The sequence below is a fragment of the Caretta caretta genome, chromosome 3 (assembly GCF_965140235.1).
Source record: "Caretta caretta isolate rCarCar2 chromosome 3, rCarCar1.hap1, whole genome shotgun sequence".
Lineage (NCBI taxonomy): Eukaryota > Metazoa > Chordata > Testudines > Cheloniidae > Caretta > Caretta caretta.
This window is the reverse complement of record NC_134208.1, coordinates 191,761,014-191,788,090: the sequence shown is the minus strand read 5'-3', so window position 1 is coordinate 191,788,090 and position 27,077 is coordinate 191,761,014. Positions and strand designations below refer to the sequence as shown.

The following is a 27,077-nucleotide window of genomic DNA, read 5'->3' as shown; positions in this document are numbered from 1 at the left end:
TTATTTTGTCCATCTTGTTTGCCATCTGTTGGACATGTAGATTTTGAGCCCTCTGGGCCAGGGGACTGTCTTTCTTATGTGTGTGTACATAATATATTTAAGGTACATAATATGCTTATTTCCAGTGTCTTAAGAATACAAATGTCTTAGTGCAACTGTATTCTGAAAAGTAACTGTAAAAATGCACATACTTATTCAACAGATCTGCTCCTTATGTTCAGTCAGGCCTATTTGCTAATTTGAGTGACAAAAAGTAAGCTTTAACTGTGTTATACTTGGGAGAGTGAGGTAGATTCTATTAGGCCTTTTATGCGCCATTGTTTAGTATGGCAAAAATTTCAAACCTGCCTTCTCATAAAATCAGGTGCCAAACACCAGGTTTCCATTGATTGCCGTGGTTTTGTTGGGAATTGCGTTTTTTCCAGAAGTGCCCAGTTACTTGGCTTTCTAAGTGTGGATCTAGGAGTCTGATCTTAAGCACTCAAATATATAAACTAATCTAAATTTCATATAGTTATTTTGCACACCCACTGAAGACAGGATGGATGGACAGGTCACCAAGGGTCTACTTTGGCCTGTATAATCTTTATTAATAGGGCTGTCAATTAATTGCAGTTAACTCAAGCGATTAACTCAAAACAAATTAACTCGATTTAAAAAAATTAATCACTATTAATCACAGTTTTAATCGCACAGTTAAACATAATAAATTCCAATTGGTATTCTATTATTAAATATCGGTTTTCTACATTTTCAAATATATTGATTTCAGTTACAACACAAAGTGGTCATTGCTCACTTTATATTCTTGATTACAAATATTTGCACTGTAAAGGTAAAAAATTGTATTTTTCAATTTACCTCCTACAAGTACTGTAATCCCTTTATCATGAAAATGCAACTTACACATGTAGAATTTTGTTGTTACATAACTGCTCTCAAAAACAAAACAATGTAAAACTTTGGAGCCTACAAGTCCACTCAGTCCTACTTCTTTTTCAGCCAATCACTAAGATAAACAAGTTTGTTTACATTTATGGGAGATAATGCTGCCTGCTTCTTATTTACAGTGTCACCTGAAAGTGAGAATAGGCGTTCAAATGGCTCTTTTGTAGCCAGTGTTGCAAGGTATTTACATGCCAGTTATGCTAAACATTCATATACCCCTTCATGCTTCAGCCACCAATCCAGAGGACATAACTATGTAAGCGGGGGAATGGCCCCGCTATTGTGGGGAACTTTTCTGGCTTACACACTACTCTGGTGAAATTGGCTAGCAAAAGAATCTGAGTCCTTGCTCCTACTCCCCTTACCCAGAGGCCTGCCTGACCTCAAGGACTCCCCTTCCCCTCTCCTGTGTAGCAGAGTTCTTGTAACCCTAACAAGACTGGGTCCAGAATTCCTGCAGGGCTTGACCCCCAATCTTGTTGTGGTCACTTAAGACAGGGGCTAAGGTGTCCCCTGTCCAGGATTTTCTTTTCGCATTGAATGCTTCCCTGACCCCACTGATGTTACATATAGTTCAAAGCAAATACAATTATTAAACAGCAACCAATTTAAAAAAAAAAAAAATTGGAAAGGTTAAAGGAAAACACATAACCACACTCTGTGAGCACGGGGGAAACAAAAACATCTGTCTCTGGAGGATAAGGGAAATTCAGTCTGTTCCTCACACGTGCCGGGCCCTGGCTGTGCCGCAGGCATGCAATAGGTCAGACACTTGCTCTGGCAGTGGCCGCATACCCTCAGGCTCTAGATCGGGGTGGGCAAACTTTTTGGCCTGAGGGCCACATTGGGGTTGCAAAACTTTATGGAGGGTCGGATAGGGAAGGCTGTGCCTCCCCAAACAGCCTGGACCCCGCCCCCTCCCACTTCCTTCCCCCGACTGCCCCCCTCAGAACCCCCAACCCATCCAAACCCCCCCCCGCTCCTTGTCCCCTGACCGCCCCCTCCAAGGACCCCACTCCCTATCTAACTCCTGTGCTCCCTCTCCCCTGACTGCCCTGACCCCTATCCACACCCCCGTCCCCTTTCTGCCCCCCTCCCGAACCTCTGTCCCAGCCAACCGCTCCCTGTCCCCTGACTGTCCCCCCACCCCCCCGGACCCTCTGCCCCTTATGCACCCATTCCCCGCACCATGCCGCTCAGAGTGGCAGGAACTCACAGCCATGCCACCGCACTGCCCAGCAGGAGCGGTGGGCCAAAGCGCTGGTGACACAGCGGACAGCAGGGGAGGGGCCGGGGGCCAGGAGCTCAGGTTTGTCCACCTCTGCTTTAGATGGTAGGACCTTTCTTCCCAGTGCCAGCCAGCCCCCACCTGCCCCAGGCCTGCAAGACCTCTTGGCTGGTGGCGTCTCCTCCTTGCTTTGCTCTGCTCTGCTGCTCACTATGCTTGGCTCTGGACTGCTCCAGCCCCAGCTTCACTCTGACTCAGCACTGTTCTGCCTCCAGCTCAGCTCCCTGGGCTGCGCCACTTGCCCTTCTGGCTGGCATGGCTCTGCTCCCCAGCTCAGCTTGGGCTCCTGCTCTGTCCTTAGCTCAGCCCACACTGGCCATTGTCGGCTCCAGCTCTCACAGAAGATGGGACCCCCAGGCTTCTGAGTCCATCATTGGCCTGTCTGTCCTGTCAATGAGGCTGACCTGGAGCTTTGGCCTCTCCCCATTGGACCTGGTACTGTCAGTCTCAGGGTCCTGATTTCTCATTGGCCCTTCCACTTTCTTTTGGTACTGGGAGATGGCCAACCAAAAAACCCCACTAAGTTTCAGTAAGGGGTCCACAGTCCCCTTAGATTTCCATACCTATGATGTTGATTAAAAAAAAATGCATTAATTAAATTTGTGACTGAACTCCTTTGTATGTCTCCTGTTCTGATTTTTTTTTTTTACCTGCATTCTGCCATATATTTTATGTTATGGCAGTCTTGGATGACAAACCAGCACGTTGTTCAATTTTTAAGAACACTGTCACTGTAGATATGACAAAATGCAAAGAAGGCACCAATGTGAGATTTCTAAAGGTAGCTACAGCACTAAACCCAAGATTTAAGAATCTAAAGTGCCTTCCAAAATCTGAAAGGGACAAGGTGTGGAACATGTCAGAAGTTTTAAAAGAGCAACACTCCAATCCAGAAACTACAGAACCCCAACCACCAAAAAAGAAAATCAGCTTTCTGTTGGTGGCATCTGACTTGGATAATGAAAATGAACGTGTGTCAGTCAACATTGCTTTGGATTGAACCAATCATCAGCATGGAAGCATATCCTCTGGAAGCTGAAGCATGAAAGGGCATACAAATGTTTAGCATATCTGGCACATAAATACCTTGCAATGCCAGCTACATCAGTGCCATGTGAACTCCTGTTTTAACTTTCAGGTGACATTGTAAATAAGAAGCGGGCAGCCTTATCTCTCATAAATGTAAACAAACTTGTATGTCTAAGCAATTGGCTGAACAAGAAGTAGGACTGAGTGGACTTGTAGGCTCCAAAGTTTTACATAATTTTGTTTGAGTGTGGTTAGGTTTAAAAAAAAAAATTGCACTTTTAAGAAAAAGAGATTGCACTCCGGTATTCTATGAGGTGAATTGAAAAGCACCATTTTTTTCCTTTTTTCAGTGCAAATATTTGTACTCAGAAATATGAAGTGAGCAACGCATTGTGTGTTGTTGTAATTGAAATCCATATATTTGAAAATGTAGGGAACATTCATAAATATTTAAATAAATGGTATTCTATTCTTGTTTAACAGTGCTGTTAAAACTGCGATTGTGATTATTTTTTATCTCTCAATTAATTGCAACTAATTTTTTAAATCATTTGATAGCCCTAGTTATTAATGGTTGTAATGAGGGAGAAGGAAAGAATGCAGTGTTGTCTTTAGAAATACCTCTTTTTACTTGTAAGGCAACAGAAATCAAGACCATAAATGTGGAGCCCCTTGATATTGCTTTAAAGTCACTCGAGTACAATAATACTATTTCATATTTGCCCAGTTCTTTACCTGAAGAACTTAAGTGCCTTCTATTTCAGGATGCAGTGGGTTCTAATGCAAGTAGAGTAATGCAAGTACTTGCACTAAAGCCTGTGAGATACAGGAGGTCAGACTAGGTGATCTATTGGTCCCTTCAGGCCTCAAGTTCTATGAATATATGAAAGCTTGTAAATTTAGAGTATTAAGTAGAACTTATTCTGAACATTTTCTCTTTATGGACTAATTCCATTCCATTCTGGTTTGAGAGAATGCCAAAGTGTTAGTTAACAAAACTTGCTGACCCAAAGAGTCAGAAAACATTTGATGTGATCTGTTGCTCCTGGCGTAATTCAAACTGCTTTTGGTTTTAATGTGGTAAGTGTTTAAACTGTTCAAAAAACATTTTTGTTTTAACCTTTTTTAAATTTTATTTTATTACTGTAAATAGCTTCTAAAATGCATTTAATTGTGTTTTGTTATCCTTCTTTAGCAAAGGATGGCACAGGAAGTCTTGACTCACTTAAAAGAACATCCTGATGCATGGACCAGAGTTGATACTATTTTGGAGTTCTCTCAGAATATGAACACCAAAGTAAGCACCTGGTCTTTAATTGACTTTTCTCCCTTTCTTCCATTCATAAACTTTGAGGAAGGTATCTCATTTTTAGCATTAGCTTTTGTTGCTTCAAACCACATTTTTTATTGTTTTATTCCTAAAATTGCCTTAAATTTAACTCTACCATAAATAGGCCTAGCATTTAAGTTTCCCTTTACATTGACACAGTTTTCTTAAGGAAGAGATAAATTAGAAATAAAGTATTTCAAGGCACATGCAGAATTCATATGAGTTTGGTATATGTACAGATCTGAGTAATATAAAATTTGCTAGGGCCAAATTTTGTCCTTGAATAAATGTTTGCTGTCATTATTGGGAGCCATGTGCACATAACTGAGGGCAGAATTTGTTCCTAAGTATTTTGAAGGTAGAGCAGAACACACAATGATCAGATTGGGATTATTTGGGGCAGTCTAATCAATACAAGCAAGGCACCCCAAACACTTTGTAGTGTTGGCTGTAATCTGTATTGGCTTGCAGAGCACACTAAGTTGTACAACTTTTTAAACCTGCCACCATTATAGTGACTGATTAAGGGGACAGAACTCAGTTTTTATTTGCAATTCTACATGTTTTACTCTAAGACTTCTAAGCAATTTGAACAGAAGAGTTGATCAAAATGTGTTTTGACTGTCTTAAGTTTGACTCACACTTCTCTTTAATTTTAAAGTAATTTTTATGCATGGTTTTCTGCTTGATACACGTTACTTTAATATACTTTGTGTTCGAACAGAAAATAGCCATGTTCAGGTGTGTTTCTGAATTCAGATAGTATTCATGAAACAGTCCTAACTTTTTAAAATTTATTCTGTAAATTTTAGGGGAAAACAGTTTAAGAACTTCCTCAAAGTGCTAACCTTTAAGTAACAGTGTTTGCCTGTTTGCTTGCCTGGTAAACTTTGCTTTTTATACTGACAGACATTACTAATGTTTAAGTTGATTTATCAACAGTATTTTTAAAAACTCAAATTTGTCTTGTGAAAAATGAGATGATTAGAGGAACAGAAAGAAAGCAACAGGTAAAGAATTCTTCAATTTACATAAATTGCAAATGATTTGGTGCTAAATTTATGCACTATGACATTTGGCTTTTATGCAATCATATTTTATCTTTAAAGCTGTTAACACTATCTGATATTAATCATAATGTTCCATTATGTTGATTGCTTGTAATAGGAAGAAAAGGGGTGTCTTCCTGTGCAACTGACACAGCTAGGCTTTGACGGCAGGCCTCCACAAGGTCTACCCTTTTGATTCCCTTTAACTGAATTCTGTTCATCAATTGTTTTTGTTTCTTGGGAGGTGGGAGGGAAAGGGGATTCAATGCATAGAATAAGTAATTAATAAGGGTACCATAGAAATTTCTGCCATAGGGATCATTTCATGCATTTTTTCATTTAGTCTTTGCTGTTCTGTCCCTCACCTTCATAACTCAGCAGTCGATTTGTGCAATGCTTCTGATATTTAGCATAAGATAAAACCAGAGACTAAATAACTACTAGAAAAACATTACCTGAATTTTGAGTGCTACATAAATGTGCTTGTACTTTTTATAGACATCTATACGTTACTGGAATAAAATCCAAGATGTTTAGAATTAGACAGTATTTGCAATTCTGGGCTGAAAAGAATTCCACCTATTGGAGCAGGGCAGGTACTTGAAACACAGTGCCAGAAATGACTGACTATAAAATAAAACAAGGCTTAAAAAGACTATATCGTCCAGGATAGGGACTGGGAGCCATCAGCATTTATTCCACAAGGTGGCTTACATAGTCTTCTAGCATGGTATGCCAGGAGGGTGGATTGGACACAGTAATGATGTTGAGGCATTTGCCTTCTCTGTTTCAGTTCATGTGCAAGTGGTACAGCAAAGTTGAAGCTGGCAAGGTTCGCTTTGCTTCTTTCTTATACGTAAACTGGGAGAAGTAAATGCGTAAAAAATTAGTGGACAGAAAGGGTAAAAGACAAGGAATCTAGAAAAGGAAATAAATGAAAAACAGGATAATGGTTAGACATTTGCCTGTATCATTAAAAAGTTATGAATTAAGTTTGTCTGGAAGTCTCGGGTCACTTTTTGTGTGTGTGTGTGGGCAGGGGTGGGGGCTCTAACAAAAAGTTTCCATCCCCCTTTCAAAGCAAATTGATTTGATTTGTTGAAAATACAGCTCTCGGGGGTTGTTAAGGAAGTAAAGATACAGTTTTGGCTAGCCATTAGCTTTAAGTGTATTATTAATGTGACTGCAGCCATACAATTTGGGAACTTTAAAGTGGTTCAGAGCTGCTTTGGGAATGTTAATACTGCCTGATATCAGTGTTCAACCATTGAGTTTAGGTTGAATTTTATCACCAGCTTTTATACATTTTTTTTGTTTTTGTTAGCTTCTGTTTACCTGTAACAGAAACAGAGGCTATACCTATAAAACTATTTTAGTTGCTGAGGTTGCTTGCTATAAAGTAGAGCATGCTGTTTTAAAGAAATTGTATGCTTGTGAATCATTCTCCTATACAAATGTTTCCTTGGCTTCACTTCAGCTAGTGTTAGTTGTACAAATTTAAAAACAAAATCCAGAAGATAAACATTTACTACTGATTATGAAAAAAAATTGGCATTTGTTTTCTGTAATTGCAGAATAACTATGTACAATGTTTTTGAAGTCTAAGGAATATTCTGCAATGTGGAATTATTGAGTGAAACAGGCAAAAATTGGTAGCGAGCAGGAAGGCATATAGAAGTAAACACTGTCAAGATGAGAACAGCAAAAACGTTAATGTTTTTGGGTACAATGTAGTTTGGGACAGTCTATATTGTGCTGTTAAAGTGTGCAGTTTACATGATCCCTGTGGTTGAAATGCTAATGAATTCTACTTTGTATAACAACTAACCATTTTAAAGATGAACTCTTATTCTCAGCCAAACTCTAGTCATACTACTAGATAGACATGAATAAGTTTACCTTTCAGGCATTGGTACTGTCTTCCTCCCTAAGCAACCACTGACTAAAGAAACAAAAAATTCCTTTTCCCTTTTTTCCTTTCTGTCTGTTCACTTTTAAAGTGCATGACCTATTAAGTTGCTGGTCATGCCAGAATTCTCTTTACTACTTATGGTGAGTAGGCAGTAGGGACAAAATGGATTGAATGAAGTGGCCTCCCCCCTGCCCCAATAAACTCTTTCCAAATTTTTGGGTCAGAGCTCAGGAAGCAATACCTGAAAGGTAAAAGGATTTCAGAGTGCATGTTAAAATTTTAATTACTTTTGACTGAGCAAAAAAGATCATCTTTAAATTGTAGAAATAGCTGCCGTAGGGGTGGGGATTGAAATTAAGTAAACCTGTGGGTTGTCTTGCTGTTCCTTAAGTAACACACCAGTGAAGTTTGGGAACCACTTTCTTTAGAAAGTGCCAGTGACAATACATATAATGCTAAGCCAAGATTTTTCATCTCAGAGGGATAGTAGAGGAAACCATCCAAGCTGCTAAATTTTTTAGGAGCCTGGTGGTTTTAATATTTGAACATATGAGCAGTCATTTATGTTATGAATTCATATCTGGCTGCTACTTTCTCTTCTACAGATAGCCCCTTTGGCTGCCAAATGGCTTTTTTTATTTCTCCTCCTGGTGTGAGCATGATCAAACAGCAGGACTTATTTAGAGTAGCAAACAATAAAAACAAGAAAAATGCATGAACAACTCAGTAAATGGGTGAATAGACTTTATTTTTAACTAAATTTGTTAGTTTAATATTTTTGAAATCTTAGATGTTAAGTGTGAATGTTTGCTTGAATGAGAATCCTAAAAGTTATTGTTAGTCCTACAATAACATACTCACATAATGCTCTTCTCCAATTTTCAGTATTATGGACTTCAAATTTTGGAAAATGTGATAAAAACAAGATGGAAAATTCTTCCAAGGAACCAGTGTGAAGGTAGGAAAATACACTACATTTTGTATGATGATTTTGAATTTGATACTTAACTATGTTTGTTGACATCTAAATAACTTTCAATTTCAAATATAGTTAGTCTGTCTTTTGGATTTAGTAGATGAGGGATCCATACTGTAACATTTGTGAGCCTAGCAGGAAAAGTTTTCTATTCGTTACAGGGCTGATTAGCAGAGATGCTGAGCACCTGCAGCTTCCATGAATTGTAATGATGTTGTAGAGAGTGCTTAGCACTCTGATAATCAGGCCATAGATGTGTCTGCTGACCATTATAGAGCTCCTTAGGTAGTTTAAAAAAAGAGATGTGTAAGTTGTTTTGGCAATTTTATTCAAAATAACATTGCTTTTTTGCTCTTAAAGAAATTTTGAACTCATGGCTCAGTCTTGATTCTTGGATCTATTCTCCTTTCTCTCACTAGTCTACAGCAAGGGTTCTCAACCTCTTTCTTTCTGAGATCCCCTCCCAGCATGCTATAAAACCTCCACCATCCACCTGTGTCACAACAACTGATTTTCTGCATGTAAAAGCCAGGGTCGGCATCAGTGGGTAGCAAACAGGGCAATTGCTTGGGGCCCTAGGCCACAGGGAGCCCCGTGAAGCTAAGCTGCTCAGGCTTCAGCCCCAGATGGTGGCACTCAGGGCCTCTGGCTTCAGCCCCATACAGTGGGGCTTTGGCTTTCTGACCTGGACCCCAATGAGTCTGATGCTGGCCTGCTTGACGGACCCCCTAAAACCAGCTCATAGCCCTCCAGGGAGCTCTGGACTTCAGATTGAAAATCACTGGTCTACAGCACAAGTTGGGGGGGAGGGATAGCTCAGTGGTTTGAGCATTGGCCTGCTAAACCCAGGGTTGTGAGTTCAATCCTTGAGGGGGCCATTTAGGGTTCTGGGGCAAAAATTGGGGATTGGTCCTGCTTTGAGCAGGGAGTTGGACGAGATGACCTCCTGAGGTCCCTTCCAACCCTGATATTCTATGACTTTAAAAATTGCAGTGGTTATTATAACTGATCAGATGTTGTCCTTTGCCAGTGAGAAGGAATAGTTGGTCCATCAAGATGTTTCTAGCTCAGGCAAGTCAGGAAATTTGGACCTTAAACTAATTTCCTGGTAGTGTTAGCTATGTAAAAAAACTCTTGACAATGGTTGTAATCGTTCTAAACTTCTTATACTCTTTTGTTACTGGTAGTGGTTTTTGTAAAACATTTCTGAAGTTCCAGGAGACTTAAAAGTATAATTTCTGCTGTGATTTTTCACAGTGAAGTTTTGTGATGCCACATGAACTTGTGCTGCTGCTTCTCTTCTGCTAAGCACTGCAGTTTCCAGGTTTTAAAGAGGACCTATTCTTGATGAAGAGTACTATCTGATGAAGACTAATGAAAAAAATCATTGTTTCCCATCCCATGTGATATTTTTGTCCATTTTTAAGATTCTCGCTCCAACAATAGATGTGGAAGTGGAGTTTGTTTGTGACATCAGTAGAGGGAAGTCACACAATCTCTCAGGAAGTGGCGTCAAAGCCAAGATAAAAACACTAATCTCTGTAAAACTTTAGAGAAATTTTCAGGGCTCTAAAGGGACATCTTCAACTTGAAATCTAGTAAATTTTAACAGTAGGTTTGGGTACTATGCTTGTTTAATTTTGTTTGCTTTTTTCTAAAAAAAAAAAAACCAAAAAACAACAAAACTTCTTGCTGTGTGTAAGACAAGCAAAATGGGTCACTGAGAATAGAGAATTGGTACAGGCTATATATGAAGTTTAGTCAGATGAACACGTTTAATAGATGTTCAGATGGTAGAGGATGGAACCATTGGCAGGGCATAATTTACTATGTAGATTTATTTTAAATTGGGGGGAAGAAATTGGCTGTAAACATGCTTATTTGATTCAAGAAGACAAACGCAGAAGGCAGAGAATAAGGCAGTTGAAATTTTGAATAGGATCGTTGTGGGAAAGATTGTTGGATAAAAACTAAGATGCCCACAATATCAGATAGGGTCCCCAAGTAAAATAAGCTCTCTGTTCCTCTCCTCTTGCCCCACTTCTCTATACAGTGCTTACCATAGTTGCTCTCCTTCATCCACTCTGTGTTCACTTGCAAAACAGTTGGCAGCTTGATTGAGATATTTGATGCTTATTCAGACTTCCTTACAATTGGAGCTGGAAGGTGAGGGAAAGCTGGGGGGTCAGCAATTGATGCTGAGGATAGAGTAGTTACTAACTCAGCACCGCTTGTGGCCCCTAGTGGAGAGAGGCAGGGGTAAAACAGTAGGTGGCAACAGTCCCAACATCACAAGATGTGGTAAAAGCTCGGGATATCTGGTGCAGGAGTGAACTGGTTGACCAAATATAACACATTTTCATGAGTAAATTACTTAAACATGCATTGGATTAATGAGTTCACAGGCCAGATAAAACCAGTTGTGTGAGAGGTATGGGGGGAGAGAGCATGTAGATTGCCGTTTAGACCAAACTGTCTTAGATGTTACTTGTAACAGTAGATGATAATCACTCTATTGAAAATCACACTCGTCTACACTGTACTCTTTAATTTCATTTGTCTTTTGGCAGATTGGGACTATCAGTCCAATATTAGGGCTGGGATTGTATTTTACTTTCAGCTACTGCTATAATAATGATCATAGTTGGACTAGTGGCTAAAAAAACTAAAATACAACCCTAGTTCTAAAACTAAACAATCTACTTCTGTTTTTTCCTCTGTTTTCTGCCCTATATCCTGGGAACTGTTCCGGGAACGGGAGAGGGGCCGGATATGCAGAGTTGTGGTATGGCTCTGTGGCTCCATCTTTTTGGCTTTAGCAGCGTCAGATAGAGGAGGGGTAGAGCCTGCTGAATGGGTATTTCAGCTCTGCCGTTTTTTCATCTATTTTGTCTTCTAAACTAATGGCTGGGACCTGATAGCAGGGAACTGCACTTTTCCAACCTTCATCTGGCTATCTAATTGCCCAGCAAGCTGAACATACTGAGGCCTGCTCAGTTTGACCCAATCATCCAGTTGAAGGGCAAGACTCTCTCTAGTGGGTAGAAGTAAAATACAGGGCCAGATTTAAGACTGACTTTTTAGGAGTTTGCCCTTCAGTAACAAAATAAGCAATATGACACCCAATACTTCGGAACGAGAAGCTGGATATGAGTCAACAGTGTGCCGTTGTTGCCAAGAAGGCCAATGGCATTTTGGGATGTATAAGTAGGGGCATTGCCAGCAGATCGAGGGACGTGATCGTTCCCCTCTATTCGACATTGGTGAGGCCTCATCTGGAGTACTGTGTCCAGTTTTGGGCCGCACACTACAAGAAGGATGTGGAAAAATTGGAAAGAGTCCAGCGGAGGGCAACAAAAATCATTAGGGGGCTGGAACACATGACTTATGAGGAGAGGCTGAGGGAACTGGGATTGTTTAGTCTGCGGAAGAGAAGAATGAGGAGGGGGGATTTGATAGCTGCTTTCAAGTACCTGAAAGGGGGGTTCCAAAGAGGATGGCTCTAGACTGTTCTCAGTGGTAGCAGATGACAGAACAAGGAGTAATGGTCTCAAGTTGCAGAGGGGGAGGTTTAGGTTGGATATTAGGAAAAACTTTTTCACTAGGAGGGTGGTGAAACACTGGAATGCGTTACCTAGGGAGGTGGTGGAATCTCCTTCCTTAGAAGTTTCTAAGGTCAGGCTTGACAAAGCCCTGGCTGGGATGATTTAGTTGAGGATTGGTCCTGCTTTGAGCACGGGGTTGGGCTAGATGACCTCCTGAGGTCCCTTCCAACCCTTATATTCTGTGATTCTATGAATCAGGTAATTTTAGTTACAATCTTATTTTCACAACGCTTACCGTCTTCTGGCTGGATTTTCGCAGTAATTTTTACTGAAACGTAGTTAAAGACATAATGACCTATAATCGTGAAAGCTGGGGTTGCCCGCTATTTTCAGATGGAAAAAACATTGGTTTCTACTGGTAGCTACAGCACTTCTCAGTATCATGGCTGTTAAAATCAGGTCTGGATTGAAGTGTGAATGGAAGAAAACAATGTTATTGGAATGACCTGACTTAAAGATTTGGGGAGATAAGTCTGTGGGGAGATAAACCAATGCCATGTACCATTGGAAAGCTGAACCTCTTAATTTTTCCTTCGGGGTACAGCATTTGTTTCTAGTCTTATTTGTGAGAGAAAAACTAATTAAACTGTTTAAAAATTATTATTGGTTCCTCAGAATGGCCACATTTATTGTTACTGATGTGGGCTTAAGTAGTAGTAGGTCTTGGACCAGTGGAATTTCCATTCATTGGGATTATTTTTTTGCCTTCAGTCCAAAATTCCAAATACAGGAAGCTATCTTCTGAAGACGTGTCCTTTGGACTTGGATTTCTACTCTCATTTTGCCTTGAATTTCTCAACACCGTACAGCCCTACTGGAGATTGGCATTTTGAGATGTTCTGGGACTGTTGCGTTTGAAGTTGGGCACAGCTGCGTTTGGTTTTCTCAAGTATTGTAGTTTAGTTTTTAAAATTGATCAATGTGTTGGTCATTTTTGTGCAGATTTTAACTGTATCCTTCATGATTTGATTCCAGATCAGGAACAAAGATAAAGTCAGTGGTCTAAACTACTTTACAAATTTAATGTTTTTAAATGCCTGTCAAATTAAAGCTGTCTGGACAAACCTGGATTCTTGGAATACAGAACTCTTGGGAAGATGTTCAGATTTAAAAAAAATAGTATAAAGACCAAGTGTCTGCACCAGTGTACTGTTGGCAACTTGGTCTCTGCCATATTGAGGTGTCAAGATACGGGTCACAATAGGGATGAGCTAGACTTGCTGTTAGGGTGCTCAGCCCCTGTGAGAGTGCATTGCTTTTGTCAATTCCCAGTGTACACAGTGACTTTGCAAGCTCTGGAAGAAAATATATTAAGGCCTCTGAGGGGTAGAGTGGGAAGAAGGATGTGTTGGTTCCGTCCATACATTGAACTTGAGGCAGTCAATCCCCTCTAGTGTCTTTTGAGTATATGAGCAGTAAAATGGCACACAGTCTTGAATATAAGCACTTGAATTAATAAAATCAAGGAAAGAATACTACATGTTCACTAGTGATTGCTTATGCAGTCTTCTGATGCTTATTTAAATTTTAAAAATTTTTATAAGTGGTTTTTGTATTGGGCTGATTAGTATTAGGAATTTTGTAGTCCACTATTACATTACTCTAAACTAATGAGAGCACACACATAGGGAGTGTCCCATGATAATGGGAACTTGAGAACTAGGTTGGTTTTCTGCTACAAAATATGGAAAGTTTGCCCAGAAAGATACCTTGGTTTTTTGTGCTTATGGTCCAATAATAGAGAGATAATTGACTTCGTAATGTGAAATGAAATTCTACTTTTGTGTTGAAGGTAGCTTATCTTTCACTGAGTTAGTGTGGACACTTGTTTAATCAAGTCTGTTATGAAATGTGAGCATTTTTCTCTAGCATCATTTAACAGTGAACATGTTCAGTGACAGTATAACGCATTGGCTCAGAGCAAGGGGCTTAGTTTAGAACTAGCAAAGGCAGGGAACTGTAGAAGCAGCTTATTCCTGGGGTGTGATGAGGGACTCTTCTCCTCCCCTCCCTCCTCCATTTTACAGCTCTAGTGGGTTATGGAATTAGGTTGGCATTAGGGCTGTCTATTTAATTGTGATTAACTCCAATTAATCACAGTTTTAATTGCACTGCTAAACAGAATACTAATAGAAATTTATTAAATATTTTGGATATTTTTCTGTTTTCATATTGTATTCTGTTTTGTAATTTATAATCAGCGTGTATTTTATTACAAATATTTGAACTGTGAATGATAAACAAAAGAGAGAGTATTTTTCAGTTCACCTCATACAAGCACTGTAGTGCAATCTTTGTTGTGAAAGTGCAACTTACAAATGTAGGTTTTGTTTTTGGTTTTGCTACATAACTGCACTCTAAAACAAAACACTACAAAACTTAGGAGCCTATAAGTCCACTCAGTCCGACTTCTTGTTCAGCCAATCGCTAAGACAAATAAGTTTGTTTACATTTTCAGGAGCTAATGCTGCCCTCTTCTTACTTACAAGTGTTACCAGAAAGTGAGAACAGGCATTTGCATGGCATTTTTGTAGCCGACATTGCAAAGTATTTATGTGCCAGATATGCTAAACATTCGTATGCCCTTTCATGCTTTGGCCATCATTCCAGAGGACATGCTTCCATGCTGATGACACTTGTTAAAAAAAGGTGTCAATTAAATTTGTGACACAATTGTCCCCCAAGGAGTTTAATGTCCCCTGCTCTGTTTTACCCACATTCTGCCATATATTTCATGTTATAGCTGTCTTGGACGATGAACCAGCACATGTTGTTCATTTTAAGAACACTTTCACTGCAGATTTCACAAAATGCAAAGAAGGTACCAATGTGAGGTTTCTAAAGATAGCTATAGCACTCGACCCAAGCCTTTCAAAATCTGAGAGGGATGAGGTGTGGAGCATGCTTTCAGAAGTTTTAAAAGAGCAACACTCTGATGCAGAAACTACAGAACCCAAAATCAAACTTTTGCTGGTGGCATCTAACTCAGATAATGATCATGCGTCAGTCTGCTTTGGATTGTTATTGAGCAGAACTCATCATCACAATGGATGCATGTCCCCTGGAATGGTGGTTGAAGCACGAAGGGACATATGAATCTTTAGCGCATCTGGCACGTAAATACCTTGTGACACTGGCTGCAACAGTGCTATGAGAACACTTTTTCTCACTTTCAGGTGACACTGTAAACAAGAAGTATTCTCTCCTGCAAATGTAAACAAACTTGCTTGTCTGAATGATTGGCTGAACAAGAAGTAGGACTGAGTGGACTTGCAGGCTCTAAAATTTTACATTGTTTTATTTTGAAAGCAGTTTTTTTGTACATAATTCTACGTTTGTAAGCAACTTTCATAATAAAGAGATTGCACTACAGTACTTGTATTAGGTGAATTGAAAAATACTATTTTTTTACAGTGCAAACACTTGTAATCTAAACATAAAGTGAGCACTGTACACTTTATTCTGTGTTGTAATTGAAATCAATATATTTGAAAATGTAGAAAACATCCAAAAATATTTAAATAAATGGTATTCTATTGTTTAACAGTGCAGTTAATCGCGATCAATTTTTTTAATTGTTTGACAGCCCTAGTTGGCTTACTTCATTGATGAGGAGAGGGCTCATACTGATATACTTTAGTTGGGGGAATAAGTGTCTGCATAAGATTTTCAGGGAGAGGACATAGACAGGAAGGGGAAAAAAGATCTGTTTTTTCCCTACTTTTTTATGAGAACAAGAAAATAAGATGTTGTACTAAATGCCACTCTTTTTTATTATTCATAATTTCCAAAGCCAGAAAGATCATTGTGATTATCTAGTCTAGTGGTTTTCAACCTTTTTTCATTTGCAAACCAATCTCAACTCTAAGGTGTTAAAAGTAATTTAAGATAGTGGGGAAAGTATTATAGCTTTCTAAAGAGTAAGAAGACAGTATTTCAAAACTTGTTCATGTACCTTGACCAATTATCACAAGAGTCATGGATCTCGATCTGTGATCTTGGAGGTATGAGTATGGGATTGGGAGTCCAGAAGTCTTGAATTCTAGTCCTAATTATGATTAATTATTTTGGCCATTCACTTCAGTTTTGCTTTTGTTTCCCTTTCTGTATAAAGTGGGGGTATTTATTTGTCTGTCTCACAGATGGTTAGTTTATTTTTAACAGTACTTTGACTATAAAAATATTAAACTTGCTTTTAGATGGATGGGATTTCACTGCTATATATCTGTTTTAAAATTCAGTATTATGCATAAAGGTTTTACGTTCACATGATAGTTTTGTGACATACTTGTCACTTATGTAGTACCTTCCTCCTATCTGAGGATCTGCATGCACTTGTATAATCCAGTTAAGGGTGCACATTGTCATGTAATAGAGGATAGGAACAGATGTTATAGTTTAGTCAGGACTGAGGCCCTGTTGAACGTGGGTCTGTTCAGATACAGACAAGGGATTACAACCTAAAATGTGTGTGTTTGTTTTTTTAAAAAGCAGCAAACATGCCAAAGTGTGGGAGGCATTTCCCATTTCTCAGTTTAGTTAAGTTTATTACAGTATTTATTAAACTTGGGTATTGTATCCGCCGCTGTTGTCCAGCTGTTCATTCAACCCATTGTTTAGCCAGGGTCTCCCCTGAAACCCTTTCCTTCCAGCATGGCTTCCAACTTCCCAGTACAGACTTGCTCCTCCACAGCGGAGTGCCTTCTGAAAGATCTTTAGGATATGTCTACACTGGAATAAAAGACTTGTAGCTGTCCTGCGTCTGCTAACTCTGGCTGCAAGGCTAAAAATTCTGTGTGGGTGTTTGGGCTCAGGCTGGAACTTGGGTTCTGGAATCCTCCCCTCTTGGAGGGTCTCAGATCTTGGGCTCCAGCTCGAGCTTGAATGTCTTGCATAGCAACTTTACAGTCCCCCTGAGCCAGAGTTGACTGACTCAAACACCTGCGGCTGGCCTAATTGCTGTGTAGGTGTATCGTTACAGTCAGTCCTGTAATCTTCTAAGATGGCTCTAACTGGTGTCTTGGTTGAGAAAGAGACATTCTGCTCTTGTTCATTTGTGGTTTATGAACACTCCATTCTTTTCTACAATATGGGGGAAGACCGCAAAATAAACTTCTATGAAGCTTTCAGTGTGCTTCCAGAGTGTTAAGAAGCTTTGTTAATAGATATTAAACAGAAGAAGTCATGGAGAATGCAGTTTATGAAACAAGTTATTCATGTGCTTGACTCACTGTTTAAACTTGTTTAAACTTATCCTGTGACAACAGTTCTGTTGAGTTGCTCTCAAAAATGAAACATTATTGTAAACTTTATCAAAGGGTTAAAGTTAAAATATTTTTTACTCCTATTTAGAAATATGATCTTTGACTTGGTCTGTTAAAAGATTCTGGAGTAGTATTGCATAATACTCCCTGTAAGTAATATATAGTTATAGTAGAAATGCATAATCTTAGCCCCCAAAAAGCAATGGGAACTAGGTAGTTTAGGCTCCTTAATGGGTTACGGCAGTGGTGGGGAACCTATGGCCCACGGGCCGAATCTATCCCGTTGGTTAATTTCATTTGCCCCCAGACCCCCCGGGGCTGGATCTGCGAGTGCCAGCTCACCTCGCTTTGGGGAGAAGCCCCAAGCCTCCATGCCCTCCTATGGGTGAGTGGGCCTGTGATTGTGTGTGGTTTTTTTTTTTTTTTTTTTTTTTTCCTGTGGGTCAATGGCCTGTGACAGAAAAAAGGTTCCCATCCCTGGGGTAAAGAATATGTTACTTCTCAGTAACTAGGTGAAATCTATAAACAGTCATTTATGTTGGTCATGTGACCATTTATATGCAAAGAGCTTTTAGTTCCTAGTCCATTGTTGTCTACAGCAGTGGTTCTCAACCAGGGTGCATGTACTCCTGGGGGTACATCAGCTCATTTAGATATTTGCCTAGTTTTTACAACAGGTTACATGAAAAGCAGTAGCAAAGTCAGGACAAACTAAAGTTTCATTCAGAGAAAATGAGGAAGTAAGCAGTTTTTCAGTAATAGAGAGTGGTGATGCTTTTGTATTTTTATATCTGATTTTGTAAGCAAGTAGTTTTTAAATGAGGTGAAACTTGGGGGTGCACAAGACAAGTCACTCCTGAAAGGGGTATGGTAGTCTGGAAAGGTTGAGAGCCTCTAATCTAGTGGCTCATAAACTTTTTCATGCCATGTCCCCTTTTGGGCTTAGCTCTGTTAACGCGACCCCTGGGCTGGAAGAGGGGGAGTGCTTCCTTGTGTCCCGAGAGAGAGATACTTGGATGGGGTTGGCTGAAAGAGGAGTTGTGTGTGTCTAGGAGAGCACAGGAAGAGACTTGTTGGGGTGGGAGGAGAGGAGATGGGTATGAAGGGGGCTGACTGGAGGTGGGATGGAAGGAAGGTCTGGTGGAGGTGAGGAGATAGTTGCTTGGATCAGCCAGGTTTGTGGAGAGGCACCAATACCATGTGCAGGGAGCACCGAAGTGGATGGAGGATATTTATTCCTGCTGTGGGCAGCTGCTAAGTTTGTCCCAGCTCTGGATGCACTTGTGCAGCCCCAGGTATCAGTGGCTGCTGGGGTAGAAGGCGCCGAGTGCCCACACATCATCCCCACTACACCACACTGCTGGTGGTCTTTGCCTAGCTTTCCATTCCTGGCAGTGGTCGCGCAGCACCTGTGTGTTCAGGCACTGGACAGACACATTGGCTCTTGCACAGGTTCCCACTGCCAGAGGATCTCACCAATACAACCACAAGGAGTATTTGTGCCTCACCCTGAGCCTGGTTAACAAAGTGGTACACACTGTGCATGACATGTACATGACTTCCAGCGCCACATGGGCCTGCTCAGGTTTGGCCCATCAGCTTTTGCATAGATTTTCAACTCCTTATGACTCTCAGTTTGGGAACCACTGCTCAGATCACTTTACAGCAGGCAATGGATCCAAATGGTACATGGCGTTAAGTGGCTATAATATCTTGTTTCTGAAAATAGTGTATTTAAACTATTATTCAACAGAAAAAAATATTTCTAGAAAAGTTTCTTTTCAGTTGTCTAGTATGTGACAGATTCTCTAATTGCTGTGTCAAAGTCAAATAGAAGTGGGACTGTTAATGAATAAGTACTATATTTGCTTTAAAATCAAAAAAGCAAAGTGAGTTCAATCTGTGGCAACCTTGTAAAACTATTACAAATATATATCAGTCCAGGCCCAATCTGTGGACGTGAACTCATGTGTTAGTGACTCGTGTCATGATGATGATGGAAAAAGTTAATGAGACTGTAGGGAAGCATAATTTTGATAGGCTCACACATGGCATCTGATGATGTAAAAAATATGACTGAAACTTTTAAAAATGTGTTACATTTTTCCAAATGATTTAAAATGGGTAAGATTAAACAGAATAATATCTCTGTGTCCGTGCCTGTACAGAGGGAAATTTACAAAAACATTCCCACTAGATGAGTTGAAATGATATTAAAAATGGTCAGAAACATAATGTAGAGAAGGCCGGGCCTGTTTTTACCGCCATTTTTGTTAAACCAACTGAAAAATGTTCAAAGTGTTGGTTAAAACAGGTCTGGCTGTAGGAGCCTTGTCTGCATTATATATTTCCCACCATTTTAACACCAGTCTAGCTAAACGCATGTGTGTTTTTGTTTTGTTTTTGTTGTTAAGATTTCCAGTGTGTAGACAACCCCTAAAAGTGATAGGGGATGGGAATACACTGTACTCGGTGAACTCTCTTGCAGCATTGCCTTAGCTGCCAATTGCTTAAGTTCACAATATTGTAGCCGTGTTGGTCCGAGAATATTAGATACACAGGGTGGGTGAGGAAATATCCTTTATTGGACCAATTTCTGCTGGTGAAAGAGGCAAGCTTTCGAGCTACACAGAACTTTTCTTCCATTGGCTATATTTGACATTTTTGACTGGTTAGCGTGAGACTCAGTTCTGGGGAAAAGTAGCCTAATAGGCTTTCCACAGGTGGTACCGGGGGGTGTCTTTTCTTTCAGATTTTGCAGCAGCCTCCGTATTTGTGAAGCCCGAGAAACCTGGCACAACTTCTATGGGCAGTAAAGCACATAGATTCATTTGGATTAGAGCACGCAGTCTATTTAAATTTAAAATATGAAAATTTAACATTTTAATCCTTAGTCATTCTGCAGCTTCCTTTGTTTTAACAGCAAGAATTCCATCTGATGCAGTTCATGCAACTAAAATATGCATATGATTGGAAGACACTAACTGATATTCTTTGGAGATGTTTTTGGGTTGTATCCTCCAGTTGATGTGCATGTGTAATTAAAACTAGCTTGAGGTTGTACATGTGCACGCTGCTGAGAAACTGTTTAATGCTTCTGGATTCAGGTTTTCCATGTGTAGGTGATTTATCCATAGTAACAGATCAGGTTGAAAATTTAATTTTTAACTCTCTTCGTAGGAATAAAAAAGTATGTTGTCGGCTTAATTATCAAGACCTCATCTGATCCAACATGTGTAGAAGTAAGTGAATTCTCTTTAGGGGAAGTGGAATGGGAGGGAAGCATTACTGATAACTTAACTCTCTTTTTCTCTACTCTAGAAAGAAAAAGTGTATATTGGAAAACTGAATATGATTCTTGTTCAGGTAAACGCTAGCTCCTAGTGCATTTTTAATCTTGTATTAAGAAAATTACACACTTAACAAATCTAACAAGAAGAACTGGTTTTGCATATGGAATGTTTAGAAAGAAAGCTGTACCAACCACATGGATGTTCTATGACTTTCAGATACTGAAACAGGAATGGCCCAAACACTGGCCAACATTCATAAGTGATATCGTAGGGGCAAGCCGGACAAGTGAGAGTCTTTGCCAGAACAATATGGTGATCCTTAAACTGTTAAGTGAAGAAGTTTTTGACTTCTCTAGTGGGCAGATAACTCAAGTGAAAGCCAAGCATTTGAAAGACAGGCAAGTAAAATATTCTGTAATATTTCACATACTCCTAATGTACATCACATTTGCAGTTGCTGCTCGAGAATCGCTCTCATCGAAGGTTTTTGGCTAGCTACCATAGTAGCTTTTTAAATTTGAGATTTGACTATTTTGATGATTCCCTTTTTCTTAGTGACACTGTTAAACCTTACCAGACTCATTTAGCAGCTGTGTACACTTCTGCTTTATCAGCTTCTACATTCATAGGTATTGTAGTTCTGCCCTCTTAATTGTGAGCAGGTATGGTGTTTCGTGTTCTGTGCCTGTGATTGCAAACCAAAATTTGCATGTGGAGAGTTATTTGTATAATTTTCACAGAAACTTTTCTCTCTTACTGCAAAAGCACCATTATTGAAATGTGTAGTGTAGTTCACTAAATGTGGCGATGCTGAATGTTTAACATCTTACTATTTTAATTTTTTTAGTATGTGCAACGAATTCTCTCAGATATTTCAACTGTGTCAGTTTGTGATGGTAAGTTTAATTTCAATAACTTTTTAAAATAGAGTGGAATTTCGTAGGAAGAGGGTAAACTAGTTTATGTATTGTTCCATTACAGGAAAATTCCCAAAACGCTCCTCTTGTTCATGCAACTTTGGAAACTTTGCTACGATTCCTTAACTGGATTCCACTGGGATACATTTTTGAGACCAAGTTAATCAGCACATTAATATACAAGGTAATCGGGGGTTTGGTTTGGTTTTTGTTTTCTTTTATTGATGTCTACTAGCAAATAAGATGGAAGCTTTGGTTAGCTGAAATAAAATGCTTAATATGTAATTTGCTTTTTTGTACTATCTATAATCTTCTTTCTGAAATCTTTCTTATAGTTTTTAAATGTTCCCATGTTTCGAAACGTCTCTTTGAAGTGCCTCACAGAGATTGCAGGTGTCAGTGTAAGCCAGTACGAGGAACAGTTTGTAACCCTCTTTACGCTGACCATGATGCAGTTGAAACAGGTAACTTTTTGAACAATAGAAAATAAACTTTCCTGATTTAAATTTTGACTGCCTTTTATTTAGCAAAATCAATTTAATAGAGGAAGCTTAGCTTATATTTGCCAATACACATTCATTATAGAAAGCTAGCTATCTTTTTGCAGCAAAATGTTATACTGTAAGTTTATTTTTAAAGATGTAACTAACAACTTTTGAATAAATCTTAAAGGTTCACAAGCAAAATAGTTCTTAAACTGAAGTTAAGATTGTAAGTATCTATTGGTTACTTGAAGAGTGTCTTTTCAGGCTACTATTATATTCAAGAGTTGAAGATCAGGTTAAGACAAACAAAACAAAAACATCAGAAAACATGAAAATGCATAGTTGAGATTATCTAAACCGCCATTGTTTTTGTCCTGCCCTCATTGACTTGACCTTGCAAGTTCATCTAGCTTGTGTTCTAAAAAAAAAAAAAAAAAAAGTTAATGCGTTTGATGGAAGCGTTCATAAGGACTTCAGAAAACGCTGCAGGCTGTTGTGTAGTAAATTCACTAAATCAGTGCATCTTGAGTGTGTACGTTACATAATATTTTACCTGTCCGTTAAATTTGTAGCCTCAGGTATGGTAGTTACATGTCTAAACTAAGGTTTCAGAGTAGCAGCCATGTTAGTCTGTATCCGCAAAAAGAAAAGGAGGACTTGTGGCACCTTAGAGACTAACAGACTTATTTGAGCATAAGCTTACGTGAGCTACAGCTCACTTCATTCACTAAGTCATTCAGAAGGATGCATTTTTTCAGCTGAAACCAGGAATCGCCCTGGAGATTATCCTGTATGATACCCTTGGAAGTGTTTGTGTTTATTTAAATTATATAAAAGCAGTGTGACTTTTTTTCCAGCTGATTGACCTTAAAGGATGGCCTCTCTGTAAGAACATGCTGCACCCTGGTTCAGTCAGTCTATCAATAAGTGAATTTAGATTACTTTTAAGTTTTCAGTTACTGGTATATTGATGTGCATTGTTTCAGTACAGAATTGTCTTCTGGGTTTTAGTTTTGTGGTTGGTCTTTATATTAGAAAAAAAAGATTTGGTGTTTGATGATGATAGTATAGCAGTAGGAATATACTACCGACCACCTGCCAGGATGATGATGGTAATAGTGAGATGCTCAGGGAGATTAGAGGCTATAAAAACAAAAGCCAATAATAGTGGGGGATTTCAACTATACCCATATTGACTGACTGGGTGTATGTCACTCCAGGATGGGATGCAGAGGTAAAATTTCTAGACATGGTTAATGATTGCTTCTTGGAGCAGCTTGTCCTGGAACCTACAAGAGGAGAGACTCTTCTTGATTTAGTCCTAAGTGGAGCATAGGTTCTTGTTCAAGTGTTTGCTCATGTCCATTCCATATGGGGGGTGGGGAGGGTGCACACTGTGTGCCTTATTGCTGGAGATTTTTCCCTCAGTGGTATCTGTTGGGCTGGCTCTAGTACCCTCTGGAGCCGCGTATGCTCATGTACCAGTGTAAGGGGTGCTGCCAGCCACACATTCACTCAGTTCCTTCTTACTGTTGCTGGAACGACCCTGCTTACTTCGGCAAGGCTTCTTCCCAGCGGCTTCTGGATTCTAATTTTTAGTTTGTTGTTTAAACATAGTTTTTTGTGTACACAGATTTTGTAGTTAGTGTTAGTGCTTATCGTCGAGGGACTCCCTTCGTCTCAGAGGCTGGGTATGCCCCAATCCCCGAGCTTCAAACCTTGTGCCTCCTTTAGCAAACGTATGCCTGTAAGCGACCCGCACTGCATCTGCTTGAAGTGCTTAGGAGAACTCATGTAAGGGACCAGTGCCAGATTTGTCAGGACTTTAGACCCTGCACCAAAAATGACAGAGAAAAAAGACTGAAGGCTATCCTAATGGAAGCCACTCAGACCAGCCTCAGAGCCAAGTTGCTACCATTCTGCAGTGAGCATTTTGGCTTTGGTATGGTGCCAGAGGAGTGCTTTGTTCATCATCTCTGGTGCCAAGGAAGAAGGACAAAAAACAGTGCACCGACAGAGGGGCACTCACCGGTGCAGAAAAAGGACAAGAATGGGGAAGACTGCGCAGTGCAACTCGTGCTGGACTGCCACTCCACCCTCAGTCCCTTGGTGGCACCGTCAACTCCGCCCAGAGCACTGAGTCTGATGCGGGACCCTCCGCTGAGACCCAGAAACCACCGCAGCGCCAGAAGCCTTTGCAGCAGTCGGATTTACTATCACTCCCGGTCCCCTGTCGTGTCCGTCGTCTTCTCCCTCCCCCGCCCAACCCCCCCGACTCCGATGGGACAGTTGCTGGCTTTGATGACTGGGAGCAGGGAGCGTTGAGCTCCTTCTGGGCACCGGGCGCCCGGCACCCTCTAAGGGCAAATCAACCCTGATCCTGTCGTCACAACTTACGGTCTGCCACCGGTCCCGGGACTCTCTGCACTGTATGGAGGCAGAGAGGTATACCACTCCACTGTAGTCACCAAGGGAGGACCCTTCATCAAAGTCCAAAGGGGAAACCTAAGAACCACCACTGGTACCCAGCAGATTCCCCCCACCAGCACCTGGCCAACGGGTCAGTGGCCAAACTGGAACCCTTGGGGTTTTCCCCCAGTACTGGATTCTCCCTCCCGTCGATGGCACTCTGTGGTCTTGAAGAGGTGGGCTACCACCCCTTCTCACTTGTCGCAACCCCGATACAAACAGGATGTGGCTCCCATGGATGTTATTGAGGAAGCTGCCGCTGCCGCCTTCTCCCCCCTCAAACAAGGTCATCTCAGCGCCCAGTAGCTTGCTCCTGCAGGATGACTTCAAGGTCCATCAAGACCTTTTGAAGTGGATAGCAGCTAACATGGGGATGGAAATTGAGAAGCTTAAGGAAACATCCCACAGCCTTATTGACATTCTGGCTGTGGCAGCTCCCTCCAAAGTGGTCTTACTCATTAACGAGGCTTTACTGGGTCCAGTCAAGGCTCTCTGGCAAACTCCTTCTCTGCGCCCCCTCCGCCCCGCTCCCACCTCAGAGGTCAGAGAAGAAATATGTGCCAGCATGTGGGTTCAAGTACCTATCCTTGCTCACACACCCCACTGTGGGGATCTGGTTGTGTAGGCAGCCAACAAGAGGGGATAGGTCCAGGTTTTTTGCGCCCTGCCTGTTTTGGGGGAGAGATTTATTCAACAGGTAGCCTTCAACTGTGTATCTCTAACCAGCAAGGTGCCAAGGAAGAAGGACAAAAATCCGTAGGACTCCCTGGCCAAATTTTAAAACTCTCTCTGCCTCTAGATTCAAGGCAGGAATTCAGTGACCTCTTCGAAGAGGGTAAGAATGTGACGTGACCTCTCTCCAGGTGGCTCTGGACACAGCCAACACAGCAGCCAGGACAATGACCTCAGCTGTCGCCATGAAGCGTTGCACGTGACTCCAGTACTCGGGACTTCCTTATGAAGTCCAGCAGTCTATCCAGGACCTCCCTTTTGAAAGCTCCTTACTGTTCTTGGAGCATCGGACACGAGGCTTCATGGCCCGAAGGACTCAAGGGCCACCCTCCTGTCCTTGGGCCTCTACGCGCCATCTGTTTCAGAAAGCTCTTCAGGCCCCAACAACCACCTCGTTTCTCGGCACCACCTCTGAGACAGGAACCCTGTAAAAAGAAAGGGAGCGGTTACAAGCAGCGTCCGCCTCTCCTGTCCACTTCAACTTCCCAGGTGGGGTCTCATAGATGCTCCGGTGGGCCTAAGTAGGCCTTTTGAGGGTGTGTCCGAGGGCACTATACCAGTTCCTGCTTCAGATCCTGCCTCCCCATTATTTTTGGACCATCTGTCCCACTTCGCTCCAGCATAGTCCTGCATAACATTGGACCACTGGGTGCTGAACACAGTGACAATTGGCTGTACCCTCAGTTTTCATCCACCCCCATCCCTCTTCAGAGACCCTTCTCTCGAGCAACTCCTTGCCCGTGAGATATAGTCTCTTCTGGAACTGGGGGCTGTGGAGGAAATAGCTGAAGACTTGAAAGGGAAGGGGTTTTACTCCTGATATTTCCTAATCCCAAGGGGGCCTCCAGTCTGTTTTCGACCTACATCACCTCAACAGTCATCTCAAGAAATTGAGGTTCTGCATGGTTTCCTCTCCTTCATTATACCCTCCCTAGATCCAAGGGGCTGGTACACTATCCTCAACTTAAAGGACACATACTTTCTCATTTCTATTTTCTGTGGCCACAGAAGATTTCTTTGATTTCTTGTGAACCAATGCCAGTACCACTTCATCGTTCTCCCCTTTGGCCTGTCTACAGCCCCACGGGATTTCACAAAGTATATGACACTAGTAGTGGCCTTCCTCAGGTGGTGAGGCATCCAGGTCTACCCATACATTGTTGACTGGCTTATCAAGGGTCGGTCAGTGGCTCATATATGGAACAGCATCAGCATAGCCCAAGCCACCTTCCGAACACTGGACCTGTTTTTAAATGAATAAAAGTCAACTTTTATTCCAGTTCAGAGAATAGAGGTTATTTGGGCAGTGCTTCACTGAACCCAGACCAGAGCCTTTCTTCCAGAGGCCTGATTCCAGACAGTTGGATCTGATATCCAAAATCATAGTCCACCCAATTACAACAGCCTGAGTTTGCCTCAAGCTGCTGGGGCACATGGCATTCCATGCACTTACATGGTTCAGCATGGAAGGCTGCTTCTCAAGTCTCTACAGATGTGGCTGGTATCAGTTTACTCCCTGAACAGACACTACCTGGACTTTGTGGTCACTGTTCCACCCCTGGTCCTCCCCTCTCTGGTCAGATGGAAAGATCCAAGATTAGTGTTGATGGGGGGTGCTCTCTCGAGCCCCATAGCCATTGGTTCCCTAGTTTTGGACATGTCAGACCGAGGTTGTGGAAGTAAGGCTTCCCAACCTAAGGACTCAGGGCCTATGGTCCCAGGAAGAACTCGCCCTGCACATAAGCAGCAGGGAACTCAGGGCTGTACGTTTAGCCTGTCA

The 27,077-nt window shown here is 41.0% G+C and overlaps 1 protein-coding gene across 2 annotated transcripts in view; it reads left to right on the top strand.

Moving 5' to 3' along the window:
* XPO1 (exportin 1) overlaps nucleotides 1–27,077 on the top strand; it is an 81,115-nt gene that overhangs the window by 7,646 nt on the left and 46,392 nt on the right. Inside the window, exons 1-9 of one of the 2 annotated variants that reach the window (XM_048842768.2) lie at nucleotides 4,474–4,562; nucleotides 5,763–5,826; nucleotides 8,442–8,514; nucleotides 20,582–20,643; nucleotides 20,723–20,767; nucleotides 20,911–21,092; nucleotides 21,542–21,590; nucleotides 21,676–21,795; nucleotides 21,947–22,075. In XM_048842768.2, the coding sequence (XP_048698725.1) occupies nucleotides 20,753–20,767; nucleotides 20,911–21,092; nucleotides 21,542–21,590; nucleotides 21,676–21,795; nucleotides 21,947–22,075 (495 nt within the window). In that variant the 5' untranslated portion in view covers nucleotides 4,474–4,562; nucleotides 5,763–5,826; nucleotides 8,442–8,514; nucleotides 20,582–20,643; nucleotides 20,723–20,752. Of the gene's footprint in view, nucleotides 1–4,460; nucleotides 4,563–5,762; nucleotides 5,827–8,441; nucleotides 8,515–20,581; nucleotides 20,644–20,722; nucleotides 20,768–20,910; nucleotides 21,093–21,541; nucleotides 21,591–21,675; nucleotides 21,796–21,946; nucleotides 22,076–27,077 lie in introns of those variants that run through there. The other variant, XM_048842767.2, reaches the window with a different exon arrangement.